The following is a 23,317-nucleotide window of genomic DNA, read 5'->3' as shown; positions in this document are numbered from 1 at the left end:
GCATTCAATACCATAGTCCCCTCCAAACTCATAGCCAAGCTCAGGGACCTGGGCTTGAACTATGACCTCTGCCAGTGGGTCTTGGACTTCCTGACGGGCAGACCCCAGGTGGTGAGAGCAGGCAACTGCACCTCCTCATCCATCACCCTCAACATAGGGGCCCCACAGGGCTGTGTTCTGAGTCCCCTCCTCTACTCCCTGTACACACATGACTGTGTGGCTCAGCGGAACAACAACACAATCATCAAATTTGCTGACGACACAGTAGTGGTGGGCCTGATCTCTGCAAACGACGAGAGGGTCTACTTGGAAGAGGTCCTGGCGGGATGGTGCCAGGAGAACAGACTCTCCCTGAACGTCAGCAAAACAAAGGAAATGATTGTGGACTTTAGGAGGTCGGGGGTCAGGGACTACAGCCCCCTCAGCATCGACGGGGCACCGGTTGAGAGAGTGAACAGTTTTAAGTACCTCGGAGTCCACATTTCCGAGGACTTGACATGGACCACACACATTGACAGTGTTGTGAAGAAGGCACGACAACGCCTCTACTTCCTCAGGCGCCTAAGGAAGTTACAAGTCAGTCAGAAGATCCTTAAGAACTTCTACTCATGTACAATAGAGAGCATCCTGACTGGCAATATCACCTCCTGGTTTGGGAATAGCACCGCACAAGACCGTAGCAGACTACAGAGAGTGGCACGTTCAGCCGAACGCACAATTGGAGGGGGGCTTCCCACCCTCCAGAACATTTACAACAAGCGGTGCAGGGGTAAGGCTAAGAGAATCATCGAGGACTCCAGCCACCCAAACAACTGCCTTTTTGAACTGCTGCGGTCAGGCAAGCGATACCGGAGTCTCATGGCTAGCACAGAAAGACTCAGAAGAAGCTTCTATCCCCAGGCCATCAGGCTGCTCAACGAACAATAAACACTATGCAACAACCATCAAATGCACACAGCACACACATCCACACGCGCACACTCACTTTAAACAAACAACACACTGCAGCACCCACTCTCCACACTTTAGATAACCTAAACACACTTTATATTTATTGGTAAAGGATTTGCACTACAACTCGTACACCTTACTGTAAATTGTACCGAAATTGTACCTCATCCCATTTCTGCTTTGCACTATATAGTATTGTATATTAGTACATTGCATAGTATATTGTATATTGTATGGTAACTCAGTTACTTCTATTCTGCATCGAACATTGTACATAATATATTATGTCTATACTGAACACTGTGACTTCTATTTTTACTTCTATTACATGCTATACTATTGCTATACTATTTTATTTCATACTTATCTTGTCTAGCACAGTATCTGGAGCGTAACAGTAAGAAGCATTTTGTATAAAAGTATTCTGTACTTCTGTATGACAACTATTAAAGAAACTTTAATACGACGCCTGCCACGAGCCGCTCGTGACATGCCACCCCGGGGAGCTGTAGCCCCGGAGGGACGGTAAAGGGTTGCCTGGTCTCGACGATCCCTACCGTCACCTCCGAGCGTGGATGGGCCGGCTGCGGTGGTCAAGGCGCCCTCTCTCCTCCTGGCCTTCTTCGCCGAAGGGCCAGCAGTGGCGGTGGTAGCGGCGGCGGCATTGGACACGGATCCCCGACGACGAGCCTTCCGTCTGACTCCACCGGCGACATCGGGCGGGGGGAAGTGAGGCTGGAGCACCGATCGCTCCTCCTGCATATCCCTGCAGGTTGCAGTCATGAGCTGCAACGCCGACCCGAAGAGCCCAGCATCGGAGAGGGGTGCCGTCAGCAGGGGAAGCCTCTTCCTGTCCGGCACTCTCGCCTGCTCCAGCCAAAGATGGCGCTGAGCTAGAGTGGCCAGGGCGCGTACCTTCCCGGCGGCGATGGCCTGCAGCTGAATCAGATGCAGGATGGCTCCGGCCGCCTGGGCGTGCTGAACATGTTGTTCCTCCGTCAGCACCGTACCGCCCGTCATCATCCCGGACATAAACCTCGCTAGCTGCGCGATGTTAGACGTAGCAGCCAGGGTTTGAGTACTGGCGATGAATGACTGGTCGCTCCAGTTGGCCAACCGCCTCGCCGATTTCCTGTGGGGAACCGGCTTCCGCAAAGGCTCCCACACCACCTCAGGACAAAGAAGAGACGCCATCGGTCTATCAAGCCGAGGCACCCCTTCCTTCATACCCTCGACCAGACCCACCACCCTCGTGACTTGCACGTAGGCGTCGGTGAGACCAGTGATGTGGGAGACCACCTGTCCCTGACGAACGTAGGCCTCCATTGAGGGGAAAAATGGGCAGACAACGCCCGTCTCCCTCACAGGACGACGTTGCCATAAATGACCTATTAAATCATCAGGGACAGGAGCAGGCAGTGGCTGCGGCAGCGGCACGCCGTTTGCGACTGCGGCTGCCGCCATGAGCTCGGGGAACAAGGCACGTAGTTCCCCATGCGTACTTCCCTCCACCGAGCCCGCGTCCCTCACATATGACAGGCTACTGCCCATTGCAGAGCCACCTTCCGATGTAGCTGATAGCAGGGCATCTCGTCGCTGAGTCGGAGGTTCTAACCCGACACCAGAATACGAGGGACCCCAAGGAGACATATCACCCCCTGCCATTTCATCCTGAACGGGAGAGGGATATGTCTCCACCGGAGCGTCGAATAAGAGTACATCTGCCTCCACCATGTAATCCTCCATTTCCATCGGCCACGGAGAAACAGACGCACCCTCATCCGGCTCCAGCAACTTCCCGAAACCAGGCCGTTCGCGCCGGCAAGCCACCATCCTACGACGGGAGCGAGCAGACGCGAAAAGCTTGCATCTCAAATCCGCCACGAGAGGAGCCGGCCGCCCATCGGCAGACGACCCCCCGGCGGCGGAGGAACCAGAGCAGGACCCAGGCCATCTCACAGGAGATGGCGCTGGTGCACCAGCTCCTTGGAGAGGCAAACTACCCACCGGACGCCTACCGGGCACGGATGACGTCCATGACAGCGGCGTCAAACCCGCCCCAAGACGCACGGCAGAGGAGGCAACGGAGAACCGCTGGTGAAGGGTGACGTTGCTAGCGCGACCCCCCGAGGTAAACATGATAGCTTAGCTCTTTTCTTTTGAAATTATGAGAGAAAGAAAAGAGCAAGAAATAATGTGAACGCTTTACTCAACTTTCTTCAGCTTAATAACCTCGTTAAAGTGATTGGTATACAGGCACTTTCTTGTGGTGAAAGTGAAGAAGGAGGTGAGTGCATGGCCACACCCCTGCTTATATAGGTAGTGGATGATGGTTGTGGGGGGCCTCAGTGGGGTACATTTGTCGAGCTTAAGCTCTGCTCAGCTCCTGTGGTGCAATATGGCGCTGAGCAGAGCTATGTGATAATATAACGTACGGTTATGTATATAACCATAGTTATATGAACATAGTGACGCTCAGCGCCAAGACGCCACTGCGGCCCTTGATCTTGCCTTGTGGTGAAAGATTGAGAAGGAGGTGAGTGCATGGCCACACCCCTGCTTATATAGGTAGCGGATGGGGGTGTGGCCAGACGGATGTTGGTATGTAAAGGTACATTGTGAGTTTTTATTCAGTGCACAAGTACTGAAGTGGAGATATGTGCAATATGGCGCTGAACGTCACTATGTTCATATAACTATGGTTATATACATAACCGTACGTTAAGACCCATAGACACTGACCTGCTGGTGAAGACCTGGAGGCACTGGCCTTGCTCACAAAGTACTGCTTAGACCTACGCCTGGCTGACGACAACTGTTCCTGCTTTTCGATGTCATACTGTGACACTGAAATGAAAAAATATTTCATCAACTAAAATATTTAGTCAACAAAAATATTTCATCAACTAAAATATACAGTACGTCACACCCCGCGCCTCTCCCTGCCGTCTGCAAGTGGCTAATCTTGAGTTTCCGACCCCCAGTAAGCTAACCATGGATAAATCCAAAAAAAGGAAAGTCTGAGGAAAATAGAGGTTTTAATTCAGCGTGGACAGATTAATTTGCTTTCACGACTAACGATGCAGGTTTACCTGTATGCCTGATATGTTGTGCGAAATTTGCGAACAACGAAAAATTAACTTTTTATTTTATAGATTTTCCACAAATAAGGGAAGGATTCAAATAGAGCTGCATAGTTCAGGGTTTTATTTCAAAGTAGGTCTACAGATGCCAGTGTTTTTTCTCCTTTTCTGTGTTTTATTTCAAAGTAGGTCTACACATGGTAGTCTTTTTTCAAAGTGGACTACTTTTTATTTTATAAATGTTCCACAAATAAGGGAAGGACTCAAATATACCTGAATAGTTCAGGGTTTTATTTCAAAGTCGGTCTACAGACACCAGTGTTTTGTCTCCTCTTCTGTGTTTTATTTAAAAATAGGTCTACACAGCCAGTATTTTTTCTCCTCTTCATAAGAGTTTGAGGTTTTCCTTTGTTATAATAGGTAAAAACAGCAATAAAAAGTCAAACATTTTCTTTTTGTTGCTTTATAATTCCATTAATGCAACAAACAGTGTGCTATAAGTATAAAGTATAATAAATCGCAAATTACTTTGGGTATGCAATTGTCAGGCGTTTTATGCTAAATGTGGGGTATGCTTGGGGATATATAAAACGTTAAACACTGTGTTATCTTCATTTTAAGGGTAAATAGGTTGTGCGGCTCCCTGAGCATTTTATTTTGTGGGAGGGGGGGAAAGTGGCTCTTTTGATAGTAAAGGTTGCTGACCCCTGGGCTAGGAGAACGGATGAGAACAGAGATTAGAACAAGGTCGATGAACAAGATATCAAGGTGAACAACTTAAGCAACAGAGTAGATAACAAGAACAGAGTGACGTGACTTAACCAGGTACGAAGGTTTACGATCTGACAGCTTCCCTAAGTTTGGAGCGGGTTTATATAACAACTGTCACTAATAACAATCACCTGTAACAAGTTAACGATAATGAGAGGTGGTAGAGTGAACATAGAGAGGCAGGAGCACTGACAAGGTAGAACCATGACAGATTTGTCTGACTCTCATAACAAAATGTCTTAAATTCTATCTAGGCCCAGGTGCAGCTTATCTCTTTCCATGCTGCACTGCCCAGGATAACTTCCTTCTCTTACTGTAATAATAATAACTGGATTTTTGAAGAAGTCTTTAATCATCATGCAGTGACACACACATGCGATGGGCGGCACACCCAGGAACACACACATGCAATTTTTCTTTGGGTCCCCAATAAAATCAAGTCTCTGCGCTTGACCCATCCCGTCGTCCTTCCCCCCCAAGGGCAGCCGGGAGCAGATAGAGACTTCAGCATGGGGCCGCACCCTGGGGACCAATCCAAGTGCTCCTGTCCGTCTTCGTCAGGGAACGCGACAGCGTTTGCGATCTGTTGTGCATATTTTTCCATTGGGTTTATCTTATCGGGAGGGGAAACCCTTGCGATCACGGGGAGAACATGCAAACTCCACACAGAAAGGCCTGGGAGATACCCCACCTGGGTACCTGGCAATGCGGAAACCTGGTCCCCAAGCGGGAATCAAACCCTGGACCTTCTAGCTGTGAGGTTACAGTGTTAACCACTACACCACCGTGCCGCCTGTATCAAATTAGCTCAGGGTTACCCATGACTCTGGGTTTCACTTCACATAGCCAGAGTCATTTTCAAGTACCTTGGAACCTCTGACATAGCTAGAGAAATAGCCAGACACTGTTTCATGACACCGTCGCATTTCCACATTGTTCTCTTAGAAATGCCTGACATGACCAAGCGTCTTTCTTTCCTATGTAACCTTGTGTCTTACAGTATAAAGCCCAGAGTTATTAAACACTCTGGGCTCACTTTACAGATTGTCTTCCGCTCTCTGTATCGAACTGAGACTCTGTGCACAGAAATTAAACAATGTTCTTTTGATACAATTTGACTCATCTGAATTTCTACAGTTTCACTGTTTGCACTCTATTTTAACAGATAATACTATTCTTGCTTGTGTCAAACCTACCGCCTGGTGGGTCTTACCAATCTAGAACCTGAGTGATAGAACTTCTCCAGACAGACTTGATAACAGACATGTTAACACATCTCATCTTTGCCCAGGTAAAGCCAATGTGAACGTACAGTGGGACGAGGACCCCACCGACACTGCCCCGGCCAGGCCTGTACGGATCGCCTTTGTCCTGGTGGTCCACGGTCGGGCCTCGCGCCAGTTCCAGAGGCTCTTCAGAGCCATCTACCACACCTCCCACTACTACTACATCCATGTAGACCAGGTAGGAAGGAGAACACTATATAATAGGGCTATGGTTAACACTATATAGTAGGGTTAGAGTTAACACTATATAGTAGGGTTAGGGTCAACACTATCTAGTAGGGTTAGGGTTAACACTATCTTGTAGGGTTATGGTTAACACTATATAGTAGGGTTATGGTTAACACTATATAGTAGAGTTAGGTTTAACACTATATAGTAGGGTTAGAGTTAACACTATATAGTAGAGTTAGAGTTAACACTATATAGTAGGGTTAGGGTTAACACTATCTAGTAGGGTTAGGATTAGCACTATCTAGTAGGGTTATGGTTAACACTATATAGTAGGGTTAGAGTTAACGACAGGTTATGTATATAACCTAGTTATATGAGTACTGGCTAAGCGTCCCGCTCTTAAGCCATACCGAGATATACCTCATCTCATGTACCTAGTGTACTCCATCAACGAATAAAACGAATACACCCATCACCTGCCAGGCCCCGCCCCTAGTGGCGTACTATATAGTACTAGGCGTGGTCACCACTCACTCTTCCTCGGAAAATCGTTTCCAAAGAAAAGTTTCCCCAAGGGAACTCAGGGCACGCTAAGAGCGGGACGCTTAGCCAGTACTCATATAACTAGGTTATATACATAACCTGTCGTTATATATTCGTACTGGCATCGCGTCCCGCTCTTAAGCCATACCGAGATATGGGGTAGAGCGGACGCGAGGCCCGACAAATGTACCCCCTGAGGACCCGTAAGCCCACATCAGGGGGGAGGGGAGTCCCGTCACCCCATCCTTCCTAATGAAGAGGGGGCGGCAGTCAACTCCACCCGAGTGCGAACAGGAGGGAACTAGAACCTCTTGAACGCACAGCACAGGCGGAACCACGTGTGACACAACACATTGTGGCCCACACCCACACACGCCTGCTACCCTACCAAAGGCCGGGAAGCAGGAGAGGCCACAGACCTCAGAACCGCCTGGGAGACAGAACCCCCGGTCATGTCCATGAGGTAAAACCTTACGAAGGGACCCGGTGAGGACCATGAAGCCGCAGCACAGATGTCCTCCACCGAGGCCCCACCCAGGAGAGCGGCAGAGGCCGCCACCCCACAAGTGGAGTGCGCCCTGACGCCCCCAGGGGGAGCCAACCCGGCCAACGTGAAGCAAAGGGCAATGCCCTCGCACAACCAATGGGACAGGCGCTGTGTCGACAGTGCCTTACCAGCACGAGAGCCACCGTAACAGACAAAGAGCTGATCGGTAGCCCTGAGGCCCCGAGTACGGCTGAGGTAACCCCCAAGCCCGGACCGGACATGACAGGTGAAGGCCCGCCTCCAACTCACTAGCGTGAGGAGGCGGATGAAACGCCTGAACCATAATATCCCTGGAGTGGAAGCACTTTTTAGGCACGAAGGCTGGATTAGGCCGCAGAGTGGCACCGCTATCGGAACGAAAAGACAGGCACTCTGGCCGTACCGAGAGAGCACAAAGCACACCCAAGCGTTTTAGCGGAGGTGATGGCCAGCAAGAACGACAGCCGTTCCAACAGCGCTTGCTCAATAGGCTCAAACGGGCCAAGGACAACCGACCGAGGACCACAGAGACCCGTGCGCTTGAGAGAGGGCCCGCGATGACCAAGGAACAGGCCATGACGGGATACCAAGAGCTGGACCAGGACCGGGAACCACACAGCTGCGCCCCGGTCCGGCGCAATCAGGATCAAGGACCTGCGCTCCTCAACGTACCCGCCCCAACAACTGACCTAACAGATGTATGGGGGAAAGAATCCCAGGCGGCACGGCATTGGTCCCAGACCTGCCTGACTATGTCCGGACGTAATCCCCACCCGTCAGGGTGAGGACCGCCCCGCGACATTACACCTGTACCCACATTCACCCTGCCGGGGATGTGGAGAGCCCTCAGGGTGCGCAGATGGAGAACTCCCATAGCCAGCCGCCCGGTGCAGACGGGGGGAGCGTACTCCTCCCTGTCTGTCGATATACGACACTGATGTCGTATTGTCCGTCCTGATCAACACCGTTTGAGGACCAGAAGGACCGCTTTCAATACCAACACATTGAATGTAGCGCAGAATGTAGCGCAGACCCCTACTGCGTTGGCCCGACGAGACTCCAGCGAGGGAGGCGTCGGTGAAAAACATGACGTTTGACAGCCTACTGCCCATGGGGACCCCCCTGGTGAGGACCCCAGGCCCTCCCCAGGGGCGAGGTCCCCCAGTACTGACACGGGAACCTTAGCCGCTTCCACTTGCCTCTCACCGGGTCTATTTCCATACTGGAAAACCCACCTCCGTAACCCCCTCCTGGGGTGAAGAGGAGGCCAAGAGGGACCACGGAACGAGCAGATGCCATCATACCGAGCAGGCAGGGGGCGAAATTAAAGCCCGCCGCCCGCCAGGGGCGCTCAGTTTTTACCTTTGGCGCTTGCCACTGAGAGCCCTGCCCGCCGTGTGGCGTGTGGACGTGTAGTTCATAATGATACTCTTATTTTGAAAATCTGTGCGGGTCTCATTTCCGGCCCAAGCGCAGCTAGAGTCATAATATCGATGGCTCCGGCAGTTAGCAGCATTCGGTTCGTATGATATTCTTATTTTGAAAAAAAACGTGGCAACGAGTCATATCCGCCCAGCCCTGCAGCGGGATACTATTGGCTTCTGCTCGTATCAACACAGAGCGGCCCGCAGCTCTAGTGCCACTGCTAACGTTAAGCTCTCAGAATGGTAGCAGCTCGCCTGCAGCATCTAGTGCTAACGTTAAGCTCTCAGAATGATAGCAGCTCGCCCGCAGCTCTAGTGCTAACGTTAAGCTCTCAGAATGGTAGCAGTCTGCTCTAGTCTAGATCGGACCTCCAATACCTCCGTTCCCTCGTTAGCTAGCTCGCGTTAGCTAGCTCACTTAGATCGATCTGTCCCAGTAAACTAAATTGTCTTAACGTTATCTACCGGGCTAGCAGTAGCTACAGATAGCTCCTGATATCAATGTCTTATAACATTGATTGAATGCGTATTCTAGCTGAGGGCATGTTGAATGTGATTTGACAAAATAACCGTAACGTTAAAATTGGGTCCAGCTGCATCGCCGGAGAATCCTTGCATGCTGAATGTAGGGTCTAGCTGAATATAGGGTCTAGCTGCAGGGCCGGAGAATCCTTGCTGGAGCTGGAGGCTACTCAAGTATACACACAGACAGTGGAGCTGTTTGCAGATAGCAAGCATTTTGACTTATTGCGTGGTGGCGATGTCTCGCAGATAATACAACTACAAGTATGATTATATAATATATATTTTATTTAAAAAAAAAAAATTATATAAAATAATTCTATATATATTTTTTTTTAATCAAAAAAATTTTGGCAGGTAAGAAATATGCTTGGCGGGTAGACTCTTCCCATCTACCCGCCACTGGCCGGTGAGTCAAAAAGTTAATTTCGCTCCCTGCGAGCAGGCGTATCACGGACAGCGCCGTAACCGTCCTAGGACGGAACCTCCCGAGTGTGTCGACAACACGCTCTGAGAGGGATGCCCATAGCACTCCACCCGTTGACTGGGAAAAAGAATACTCTACTTCCAGTCTACAGCAAACCCCAGGCTGGTAGGAACCTGCCTGGTACGAGACCTGACGATCCACCTTGACCGTCAAGGACCAGAACGTCGTCAGGGCAGAATACACTTCGTAACCCCTGACGACGCAGAGGCCCCAGTGCGTCCTCCACGCACTGGGTGAAGATGTGAGGAGCCAGAGAAAAACCGAACGGCAGCCTCTGGTACTCATACGCTAACCCTGCAAAGGAAGCATAGGTAAGCCCTAGGATGGAAGATCGGGGATGCGAATACGCATCCTACAGGTCTATGGAGGAGAACCAGACCCCCACCTTACAGTGTTCAACAGGTAGGAGACGATCCAAAAAATGCTGAACCTTCCCATGGGACAGGTCCAGCATGGGTCTGACACCCCCCCTCCCGATTTCTCAGGCACCAGAGAACACCGGGAGGAAAACGCCACGACGATGGCTTGCTTCGTCCACAGAGATTAGATCTCGTTGACCAGAGCTGTCACTGCTGGTGACCCTGACAATAGGGTCTGTACCAAACTCGAAAACGGGTGGGGTTGTGTAAACACAAGTCCCCGCCTCAGCGTTCTCTCCATCCACCTCGACATATGGTACTGCTGTAGCCATATGTGATGACACTCCCAACGCACCTCACCCGCCGCCATGTGGCGCAGGTCCGCTAGGAACTGTAGATAGGCGGCCCGGTCCCACCCGCTGTGCGTAGCCAACCCTGGACCTGTGCGAGCAGAGCGTTCCGTGTCGGGACATCTGACCCTGATACTACCCACGAGGCAATCGCACCCAAGGGGGGACCCCGACAGAAAGGGCCGGTTTGATACGGGGGAAGCTGACATCAGTTCTAGGTGACAAAAGCTCCCCCACTGAACACCCCTCCAGAACATGCTGAGGAGTTGTTCTGCAGCCGGACATGCAAGGTGTGAGGCCCCCATGGGTTCCTACACACCGTAGCCCTGCAGTGATATTACTACCACCCAAATCACGCGCGCCTGCGAGACCACTGCCAATCTTTCAGGAGTGGGAGGCACCAACATGATACCTGGCCTGGCGAAGGCGAGGTCGGGGAAGCCCGCACTGTGTGCCTCAAAAAGGTTTCAAGCCCCCCTGCTGACAACACTTATAGTTGACAGACGTAACACCAGGCTCAACCAAACACAGCTTATGGTGTGGGAGCCGCTTGACAGCACAACATTCTCACGGACAGACCCAGGCTCAGCCATCAACTGGGTGTCAGCCCCTGTCCCCATGAGAAGCGAAAAGTGGGGCCGCACGCACTTCAACGAAGGCACGCGGCCCGCAGCCAAAGGAAACAATCAGAGCCCCTTTTCCGCTGGTGTTGGGGGAGGGAGTGATCGGAGAGCGGGCTGCTCGCGGCAGGACGGCGACGGCTTGTATATTCCAAGCTGAGCTCATCCAACATGGCCGATCCCTCGGCCACCAAGGCTGTCGGCCTTGTGGACACCTGTCGATTCAACGCCCAGGATACCTCTGGCGGGGGAAAACATGGCCGCTGACGAGGCCGTGCTTTCTCTTCTTCTGGCTGCGCGGTGTGAGGCGGTGTGGGGCCTAGGACAATACCGCCCGCGCTCCAGCGGAAGACCAAGATCCTCTGCGGAGAGGGGAGCCCTGAGCGGTTATAGCTTGCAGCTAGGTCAAAGCTAATAACGTCAACAACCTCGCGCGATGTGTCGACGTCGGCTGGTCCTCAAGGCCCCGCCACCAGACACCATTTTTGATAGAAAAAACAGCAATTCTAAACACAGTTACTAATCGCTGCCAATTCCATACCGTGGCGGTACAGGCTTTAGCAGCCCACCAGCCACTTGCCGGGCCGACCCACCTCATGGCGTCGGCCGGGTGGGGCACTGTTTCAACATGTCAAAAGCAAAGGACTGATGCTAACACGGAGCACCAGTGGTGGTTGCAACCAGCAACCTCCACTGTGGTGTGCACCATGAAGGGGTTAATGAATAAATGAACTAACACCACGAATATACTGTCCCCATGAGAAGCGAACAGTGGGGCCGCACGCGCTTCAACGAAGGCACGCGGCCCGCAGCCAAAGGAAACAATCAGAGCCCCTTTTCCGCTGGTGTTGGGGGAGGGAGTGATCGGAGAGCGGGCTGCTCGCGGCAGGACGGCGACGGCTTGTATATTCCAAGCCGAGCTCATCCAACATGGCCGATCCCTCGGCCACCAAGGCTGTCGGCCTTGTGGACACCTGTCGATTCAACGCCCAGGATACCTCTGGCGGGGGAAAACATGGTTGCCTGTCGAGGGCCTCGTCATCGCCGCTGACGAGGCCGTGCTTTCTCTTCTTCTGGCTGCGCGGTGTGAGGCGGTGTGGGGCCTAGGACAATACCGCCCGCGCTCCAGCGGAAGACCAAGATCCTCTGCGGAGAGGGGAGCCCTGAGCGGTTATAGCTTGCGGCTAGGTCAAAGCTAATAACGTCAACAACCTCGCGCGATGTGTCGACGTCGGCTGGTCCTCAAGGCCCCGCCACCAGACACCATTTTTTGATAGAAAAAACAGCAATTCTAAACACAGTTACTAATCGCTGCCAATTCCATACCGTGGCGGTACAGACTTTAGCAGCCCACCAGCCACTCGCCGGGCCGACCCACCTCATGGCGTCGGCCGGGTGGGGCACTGTTTCAACATGTCAAAAGCAAAGGACTGATGCTAACACGGAGCACCAGTGGTGGTTGCAACCAGCAACCTCCACTGTGGTGTGCACCATGAAGGGGTTAATGAATAAATGAACTAACACCACGAATATACTGTAGAATGGGCAAGCCCATGCACACAACGTTAAGGGGTTGCGGACCAGAGAGAACCAGTCCTGCATTCATTCATAATATTCACAACAGCACACCAGCCCTAGACCTCAGCCCATTTACCCATGAAGGTAAACAAAGCCCCCCCCGCAATACTCCCCCAGTAGACACCGATTGACCGTCAGCATGAATGGTTGAGAGGAGGGAAGACTGTAGTATAGACAGACATTCCCGTAGCAGAGAGACAGAACAGAAACAGTAGCCCAATATAGCATAGCATTAGCCGTGCGATCCAGGATAACGGGGAAAACAACAACGTTTACCCAGATATCCCGCCGCTTGCGCCAATACACACTCGGTTGTCTCTCGGGACAACTCGAGCACATCACAAACGCCAGCATTGTCATGCCTAGTGACATCCCACAGCGGGGAACAGTAGAACATTGACCCAGCATTTATAGCATTTAGTATTAGCAGCGCGCTCCAGGACATCCTGGGAAACGTCCACCTCTTAGAGGGACATTTACCCAAACATCCTGCCCCTGGCGCAAATATACAACTCACAACAAGCAGCATTTACTAACACCAGCGATAATGCCTAGTGGCGAAAGTCCTACCTTGTGCGAGGTAGCTCGATAGCTACACCTCACACGCTGTCCCTCTGTCTGCTGTCAACAAGACAAGGAGACTACAGAACTCGACGCAGAAATGCATCGAAAATGCATCCCGCTGCAGAGTCGCAGAACCGCCAGAACATGCCGCGAAGATTTCAGGGGTAGTCAAATCTTTGGTAAGCACTCAACCTAATTACTCTAAACTTTTCATAACAACTAGTTGCATAGGGTGTCATGCATCCGCTATGATGGAAACGAAAAAAGAGGAAGAGTGAGTGGTGACCACGCCTAGTACTATATAGTACGCCACTAGGGGCGGGGCCTGGTAGGTGATGGGTGTATTAGTTTTATTCGTTGATGGAGTACACTAGGTACATGAGATGAGGTATATCTCGGTATGGCTTAAGAGCGGGACGCGATGCCAGTACGAATATATAACACTATATAGTAGGGTTAGAGTTAACACTATATAGTAGGGTTAGGGTTAACACTATCTAGTAGGGTTAGGATTAGCACTATCTGGTAGGGTTATGGTTAACACTATATAGTAGAGTTAGGTTTAACACTATATAGTAGGGTTATGGTTAACACTATATAGTAGAGTTAGGTTTAACACTATATAGTAGGGTTAGGGTTAACACTAGTAGAGTTAGGGTTAACACTATATAGTAGAGTTAGGGTTAACACTATATAGTAGAGTTAGGGTTAACACTAGGGATGCTCGATATTGGCTTTTTTACCGATACCGATATTCCGATATTGTCCAACTCTTAATTTCCGATACCGATATCAACCGATACCGATATATGCAGGGTTTCCCACCCCAAAAAACGGAATAATTTCAGGTAACTAATCATTTCACTGGATATATATATAACAAATATTGTTATTGTTTTTTTCTTTTTTTAAACCGATACCGATATTTTCCGATATCACATTTTACTGCCGATATCGGCCGATAATATCGGTCGGCCGATAATATCGGACATCCCTAGTTAACACTATATAGTAGGGTTAGAGTTAACACTATATAGTAGAGTTAGTGTTACAAAGGATCAGATTAAACCGAATATATATATTTATTGATTGATATATATTGCATAGTATTTGTATATCGTTTGATATCCCTTGTATATTCCTTGTACATATACACGGAATGTCCCTTTAGCCTAGTGCAGACCATAATATTTCATTCTCCTATTGGACAGCGGTCCACAGGCGCCAGAGCCGTGCCTCCAGAGTCAGGTTCAAAGCCACCGTCAAGACATGTCTGTGCATGCCCGGCCTTGCCCAGGGATACGAGACAGAAATGAGATTGGCACTAGTTTGTTCACCTAACGTATAAATACGGCGCAGGTGAATACAGAAGCACTTAGTCAGAAGTCCAGAGTTACCCAATAAGTTGAAGCCTCGGCCCCAAATAGAGCATTGAGACCGCGTGCGAATTAATAACTGAATTGTCAGAGTTTGGCGCTATACCGTCGAGTGCGACATATTTCTATTAAGTCAGTAATAGTCTATTTGTGTATAGTGTATCGTGCGGCTAAAGTTCTACAGTGACCAGCATCACCAACGCTTCCTCGTACCAGCTAGAGTGCTTATCCAGGCTGGGCTGCTTTCATGGCGCTTTCACCCGAGGAGACCTAGACGAGAACCGTGTGGACATGTACACTGGATTAATCTACCCGACGACTACATAGCCCTTTGCGGCTGGATTATATTTGTTTTGGTCCTGTGATTTATGGAGCGGAGAATCGCCGACGCCTACACGTGTGGGATTTACCCTGTGAGGAGCCAGGTCGAGTCGGCGCCTCAGAGAGCCTGAGGCCGGCTAGCTTTCTTCACTGTGGAGCTACAGTCTACGGAGAACAGCTGTATTCGTCTGTGGATCAAGAGACTATTGCACCGTCTCCTGTACTTGGAGTCTCCTTAGTCATCGTTGACCAGACTCTCTACTACCGACAGATCCTCTACCCCTGCTGGCTTACAACCGGGGGGACCCTTCAGTATCTCCCGCTATATATTACTAGTGTACCATAGATATAATTCCCTAAGATTCAGGTTGTATAATTACCTCCTGCGTAACCAGAGAATGGACATTCATTATTGATTTGCCTACGCATATTCCTTTGCCTTATAAGCGCATCCAAAGTATAATAGAGAAGTATATTATGTACCTTTTGCTGCAATAAATACTTGATTATACCTTTGTGTGGAACCGATTCAATGTGGGAAGTGTTCATCATATTTATATATCATGTACTGTATGGCCAGTAATTAAAGTACATAAAGCGGTAGTGGTTTAATGATACCATACTTATCAATACAGTCAGGGAATTGTACCCCTCAGTTACAATTGGTCCTTCGAGCCGGAGGGTAACTAGTGTAATATTAATATAGTGGTATTAATATTGACATGGCCTATGATGAACACTCCACAAAACGGTTCTCCTAAAGTAGATCGCCCGCAGCGTAGACGGCAGACACCTCAGTACTTAGAGGATTACGTTGCCAATATACTACCTAGCTTTCTACAGACGGTAAACGCGGAAAAAGTAGATAGTAAAATTATGTCCGACCCTATCGACCAGGCTACCCCGCCAATAGAGGCCCTAGTGGGTTCTAACGTAACTGACCAAGCTCACGGTAGGGACCAGGAGGGACCCGACATGACTTTACCCCCCGCCAAGACCGAAGAAGTAGTCCCCGGAGAGCTCCAGGATAAAGACAGCTCTACCCGCTACAAGAAGAGGAGAGCACCCCGGAGATGGATCTCCAGGACTCGCCACAGGAGAACAGATCTCCAACGAGTACTGCCAGGAGCGGATCACCTCAACCAGCGTCTTCCCCCAGCGAGGCGGACAAGATGCTGGCACAGGCATTCCTCGCCAGCCTAGCAGCCTCAACAGAGCGCGATCGACTCCAAGCACAGACGCTTAGTGAGCGCAAACATTCTTCCATGGAAAGAGAACGCCTTCAGGCGCAGCAACGGAGCGACGAAGATCGTATACGTCTAGAGATTAGACGCCTTCAGACGGAAGAGAATATGGTAAGGGACCGGGCCGAAGCCCAGCGCGCCGCCGCCGAAGCCCAGCGCGCCGCTGCCGGTGCCCAAAGAGAAGCAGAGCGCGACCTCGCTCTCACCAAGCACGAAGCCGAGCGCGACCGATTACAAGCGCAGATAATGGAGCAGCTGATCACCAGGGCAACACCCCCTCCCTCCGCACGGGGTTCCAGGGCCTCGTCAAGACAAGGGTCAAGGGCACCCTCCCCTACCCGATCAAGCGACCCTGAGCCCGACCACCAGAGAGAGCCTATACCCCCCTCCGAACCCCTTCCCCGACCGGTCCAAGTGAGACCCAGCTACAAGGAAGAAACGGTCTACACCGCGGAGAGGCTAAATAGACGACTACAGGATCTAGAAGACCTGCCAGAGGAAGAAGAAGAGGGAGAGGAGGAGAGTCAAGCCTGACAGCAGCACAGTACTCCACAGGACCAGGAGGTCCAGTACAGCCCAGGCTCTACCCCCGCGGCTCTGCGCTACAGACCCCCGACTCAATTCACGGGTGAGCTTGACGCACGACCAGCCCCGAGGAACAGCACCTGGATACGCGGGCCATGGTACCCAGCAGGTACCAGCCCACCAAGAGGCGTAAGAGGAGACTCGCCTAGGAGGCCTCTCTTCCAACGCTCACCGATGTGCCAGCCATCCATGGCATCATACATTGGCACACCGACGTTTCCGGACTTCACCCACGAGAACAGAGCACAGTACACGGAGCTACGAATGTGCTTAGAGACAATGATGTCCGATGTAGCTGATGAACCGTACAAGTATGCTATCCTACTGAAGCACCTCAAGGTGCCCCGAGCGCACAATATAGCGCTGGCCTATGCCACCTCTACTACCCCATACACAGCGGCTCTAGCAGCACTCGACCAAAGATATGGACGCATATGGGACTACGTAATACAAGAGATAAGGCATATTGACCGCCTACCCCCAGCCACAGACAATCGCTCACTAGATGACCTGTCTATCAAGGTACAATCCCTGGTAGGGATGCTGGGGGCGCAAAGAGAAAAGGGTATGCACGAACTGTACGCAAACTCTAATGTCGAGAGGATTTTAGAGAAGCTTCCGCCCGCCCGACAAGAGCGCTTCAGGCGGCAAAGAGACCACCGTGATCCTAACGGTCCCGAGCCATCCCTCCTAGACCTAGCCGACTTCCTGGCGAGAGAAGTCAACAGCCTACGGTTGGATACGTTCATGCGGAGCACACCAAGCTCCAGAGAGGGACCTAGGAGAGCAAACGATGGCCGCAGATTGGTGACCGTCATGCACCAATCAGAATCAGTACCGAGCAGCAAGAACCACAGTACCCCCTCGATGAAAGAGAAGTGGAAGATGGTGTGCCCGTACTGCGAAAAGGAACACTGGTTGTCACAATGTGACACGTTCAAGAAGATGACCGCCGACCAGGTGAGTCAATGGATAAAGTCCAACCGACGCTGTTACCGATGTGCGCGCAGTCACATGGCAGCCGATTGCCGCTTAAAGAAGAGGTGTAGTCGGTGTGACGGAGCCCACCTAGATGTCCTACACGACAGTAACAGAAGAAAGCCTGCACCCTCAAGCAGCACAAAGGCAAGTGTTATGTACATTGACCCCGCCAGCAGCGGGGGCGCCCGGGTGCTCTTAAAGGTGGTCCGCGTAACACTGAGTTACCAAGACAAGGTCATGGACACTTACGCCGTCCTTGACGACGGGTCAGAGAAGACCCTTCTCCTCGCGTCCGCTGCGGCCCAGCTGGGGCTGCGGGGGAGCGAAAACCAGATGACGATTCGGACAATAAGAAGAGATCTAAAGACGATAAAGGGCGAGAATGTCTCCTTCACTATCGCAGCAAGCGGGCAGCCAGAGAGACGGTATAGGATTACTAACGCTTTCACCAGCCAAGAAATAGGCCTGTCGCAGTACACCTACCCCATCGCCAAGCTGATGGATAAATATGTGCACCTGCGTCAACTACCTATACCGCTCATAGACGGTGCCACCCCGACCCTGCTGATAGGCTCCGACCATGCAGACCTCATCGTCCCGATAGACCGGGTCCACACAGGGCCCAGAGGCTGTCCTGCAGCAGTCGAGACCCGCCTAGGATGGACATTACAAGGCCCCCTCGCTAAGTCTCTTAACCGAACAGCAGCCACTAACTGCCTCCACTCCAGAGTGACAGAAGAAGACACCACCCTCCTACAGCATGTCGAGAGGCTATGGACACTAGAGACAATGCCCTTTAAGAACGAAAAGAAAGACATTCGTTCCAAGGAAGACATTTACGCTATAGCCCTCCTCGAGCAGGGGACAAAGAGAGTCAAAGTCAACGGAGTGATGAGATACGCAACTCCACTCCTGAGGCGAGAGGGTATGCCTACCTTCCACGCCCCAAAAGAAGCGACGGAGCGGTATCTATTGAACACAGAGCGGCGCCTAGCCAGAGACCCCGCTCAAGAGACTGTGTACCGCGCTGAGATTAACAAGCTAATCACAGCGGGACACATAAAGAAAATTGACATTAAAGAGGCCGATCAGACGACCGAATCATGGTACGTGCCGCACCACAAAGTCCACCACAACGGCAAGGATCGTATTGTGTTCAACTGCAGCTACCAGATCGGATCACAAAATCTGAATAAAGAGCTCTTGCCCGGCCCAACACTCGGCCCCTCTCTACTAGGCGTGTTACTACGTTTCCGCCAAGACAAGGTGGCCATCAGCGGCGACATCAAAGGGATGTTCCTGCAGGTGAGACTAGTGGAGGAGGACAAGCCCCTGCTGCGGTTCCTATGGAGAGAGAGGATCGGGGATGAGCAACCAGCCATCTATCAATGGGAAGTCCTCCCTTTCGGAACCACATGCAGCCCATGCTGTGCTACGTTTGCACTGCAAAAGCACGTCGCAGAGGACCCAGCAGCTGATGAAGAGGTCCGACAAAGTGTAGGAAATAGTTTCTACGTGGACAACTGTCTGCAAAGCGTCTCGACGCCAGAAGAAGCCGAGGCCCTTCTACTCAAGCTCCGCGCCTCCCTGATCAAAGGCGGCTTTGATCTCAGGCAGTGGGCCAGCAGCGACCCGCAAGTATTGCGCAGCCTCTCCCCCGAGGACAAGGCAGCAAGCAGCGAGACCTGGATGGCGACCATCCCAGGAGAAGCCCAAGAAATGACATTAGGACTAGTCTGGCGCTTCAAAACAGACTCGCTCCACTATAAACACACACCCCTGACCAAGGAGCAGGGAAGGTCGACTGCACTACCGACCACCAGACGGAGTGTATACAGAACACTCGCCAGACAATATGACCCGTTGGGATGTATTCTACCTTACACCACCAGGGCAAAGATGATTGTAAGAGCGTTATGGGACAAGGACCAGGGCTGGGACGACCCCATACCCGAACACCTTGCATCCACATGGAGAGAGTGGGAGACGGAACTCAGCTCACTCCCAGGTGTCAACATACGCCGCAGCTACTTCCCACCCACAGTGAGGCCGGAGACGTGCCAGATGGACCTGCACGTCTTCAGCGACGCCTCCGAAGTAGCCTACGGTTCGGTGGCCTACTTGCGTGCCCGAGAGGAGGGAGGAGAAATACATACTGCTTTCATCCTGGCTCGCTCAAGAATAGCCCCACGAAAGCAACAATCTATCCCGCGTCTAGAGCTCTGCGCAGCCCTAGCAGGAGCGCAACTCGCCACGTTAATCCAACGTGAACTCACCATTCCGGTGCAAAGAACAATCTTGTGGTCAGACTCCACGACAGTACTCACATGGATCCGGTCTGATTCGTGCAGATACAAGGTCTTCGTGGGAGTCAGAGTCACAGAGATTCAAGATTTAACAGAAGTAGCAAGCTGGAGGTATGTGGACACAAAACACAACCCAGCTGACGTCATCACCCGGGGAATGTCCCTGGATGACCTCACCCGTCACAACCTATACAGTGACGGGCCAGAGTTCCTCAAGCTCCCGGAAGAAGAGTGGCCTACACCCACCCCACGGGAAGCGAGTAAAGAGGAGGCCGAAAACAAGAAATCTATGTTCTGTGGATTGAACACACTCATCTCCACAGACCCCGACATAGACGATTGCCTCACCCTAGAGAGTGCGCAGCTAAAGACATTCCTGTGGCACCACCCAGAGGTTCAGATCACTACTGACATTACAGCAGCTGACTACGAAGAAGCAGAACTTCTTCTACTACAACGAGCCCAGAGAGACTCGTTCCCCGATGAGCTAGACTGTCTACAGGGAGCAAAGCCCGTCCCATCAGACAGCAGACTGCTCCACCTAGCCCCCGAGAGCGACGCCCATGGTCTCATCAGAGTGGGTGGTCGTCTGCGGAGAGCTCCAGACTTACCGGATGACGTCAAGTACCCGATAGTCTTAAACAGCCGACACAAGGTCACAGCGCTGATCATAAAGAAATACGACGAGGATGTGCATCACGCCGGGGCAGAGAGAGTCTTCGCGGAGATCAGACGTCGTTATTGGATACTGCAAGGGAGAGAAGCAGTGCGGCGCTTCCAGCTAACCTGTCTAGACTGTCGTAAGTGGCGAGCGCAACCCAGTATACCCCGGATGGCTGACCTACCTCCCTGTCGCCTCCGACTCGGCGACAAGCCTTTTCACTCCACCGGTATGGACTGTTTCGGCCCGCTGTATATAAAGAAAGGAAGAGGAACCGAGAAGCGGTGGGGTATTGTATTCAAATGCATGACCACCCGAGCGATGCATATAGAACTCCTTCCAACCATGAGCACAGACTCATTCCTTATGGCCTTCCGAAGATTCACATCGCGGAAAGGCAAACCGTCTATATTATTGTCTGATCACGGGACAAACTTCAAAGGCGGAGAAAGAGAGCTGAGAGAGAGCTTCCAAGCTATGGGCCCAGAACTTAAGACCCACCTCGCTCCATCCCAGATTGACTTCCAGTTTAATCCCCCGAACGCACCTCACTTCGGTGGAACTTTGGAACGAGAAGTACGTTCAATAAAGACAGCCCTGTACGCCGTGCTTGGGGCCCAGACCGTGGCGGAAGAAGTCCTAATGACAGTCCTCACGGAGATCGAGGGAGTATTGAACTCAAAGCCCCTCGGTTACGTCTCAAGTGATGTAGCAGATGTCGACCCAGTCACCCCCAACACACTCTTGATGGGGCGGCTGGACCCCGCGCTACCACAGACAATGTACAGGCCTGAAGAAGCGAACGGCCGAAGAATGTGGAGGTACAGTCAAGTATTGGCTGACAAGTTTTGGAACAGCTTCCTACTCCACTATCTACCGTCTCTACAGACCCGCCAGAAATGGGTGAAAGAGAGAGACAATTTGACAGAAGGAACAGTCGTCATGATTATCGACCAGTCACTACCCCGAGCTATGTGGCCGGCTGGCCGCGTAAGCAAAGTGATCACCGGTGCCGGAAAGGTCCGAGCAGCCGAAGTGCTCGTCCAAGGACGGATCTACACCCGACCCGTGGCGAGGCTAATAGAACTGCCAAGGCTCCCCGATACTATCGATGACGACCATGACCCCATGACTTTGTGAACTGCCCGACCCCTCACAACAGACATTGAGTAGTGGACAGTGCGGTTAATCTGTCTCTGCTTAGCTAATTAGGTGGGACTAATTAGGGGGCGGCTGTTACAAAGGATCAGATTAAACCGAATATATATATTTATTGATTGATATATATTGCATAGTATTTGTATATCGTTTGATATCCCTTGTATATTCCTTGTACATATACACGGAATGTCCCTTTAGCCTAGTGCAGACCATAATATTTCATTCTCCTATTGGACAGCGGTCCACAGGCGCCAGAGCCGTGCCTCCAGAGTCAGGTTCAAAGCCACCGTCAAGACATGTCTGTGCATGCCCGGCCTTGCCCAGGGGTCGTACTAATCACCCCAAAGTACCAGAAAATACCAGAAAATACCAGAAACTACCCCAAAATACCCCAAAGTATACCCCAAAATACCAGAAACTACCCCAAAATACCCCAAAGTATACCCCAAAATACCAGAAACTACCCCAAAATACCAGAAAATACCCCAAAATACCCCAAAGTATACCCCAAAATACCAGAAACTACCCCAAAATACCAGAAAATACCAGAAACTACCCCAAAATACCCCAAAGTATACCCCAAAATACCAGAAACTACCCCAAAATACCCCAAAGTATACCCCAAAATACCAGAAACTACCCCAAAATACCCCAAAGTATACCCCAAAATACCAGAAACTACCCCAAAATACCAGAAAATACCAGAAAATACCCCAAAATACCCCAAAGTATACCCCAAAATACCAGAAACTACCCCAAAATACCAGAAAATACCAGAAAATACCAGAAACTACCCCAAAATACCCCAAAGTATACCCCAAAATACCAGAAACTACCCCAAAATACCAGAAAATACCAGAAAATACCCCAAAATACCCCAAAGTATACCCCAAAATACCAGAAACTACCCCAAAATACCAGAAAATACCAGAAAATACCAGAAAATACCCCAAAGTATACCCCAAAATACCAGAAACTACCCCAAAATACCCCAAAGTATACCCCAAAATACCAGAAACTACCCCAAAATACCCCAAAATACCAGAAAATACCAGAAACTACCAGAAACTACCCCAAAATACCGCAAAGTATACCCCAAAATACCAGAAACTACCCCAAAATACCCCAAAATACCAGAAAATACCAGAATATACCAGAAACTACCCCAAAATACCCCAAAATACCAGAAAATACCAGAAAATACCAGAAACTACCCCAAAATACCGCAAAGTATACCCCAAAATACCAGAAACTACCCCAAAATACCCCAAAATACCCCAAAATACCAGAAAATACCAGAATATACCAGAAACTACCCCAAAATACCCCAAAGTATACCCCAAAATACCAGAAACTACCCCAAAATACCAGAAAATACCAGAAAATACCAGAAACTACCCCAAAATACCCCAAAGTATACCCCAAAATACCAGTACCTACCCCAAAA

At 50.9% G+C, this 23,317-nt stretch overlaps 1 protein-coding gene across 1 annotated transcript in view; it reads left to right on the top strand.

The window, feature by feature from the left end:
• LOC311240367 (xylosyltransferase 1-like) overlaps positions 1–23,317 on the top strand; it is a 214,235-nt gene that overhangs the window by 132,154 nt on the left and 58,764 nt on the right. Inside the window, exon 3 of the mRNA XM_084328952.1 lies at positions 6,097–6,269. Within this exon, the coding sequence (XP_084185078.1) occupies positions 6,097–6,269 (173 nt within the window). The remainder of the gene's footprint in view (positions 1–6,096; positions 6,270–23,317) is intronic.

The sequence above is a fragment of the Notolepis coatsorum genome, assembly GCF_963971535.1.
Source record: "Notolepis coatsorum genome assembly, chromosome: 14".
In the NCBI taxonomy this organism is placed as follows: Eukaryota; Metazoa; Chordata; class Actinopteri; order Aulopiformes; family Paralepididae; genus Notolepis; species Notolepis coatsorum.
This window is presented reverse-complemented; position numbering and strand designations above follow the sequence as displayed.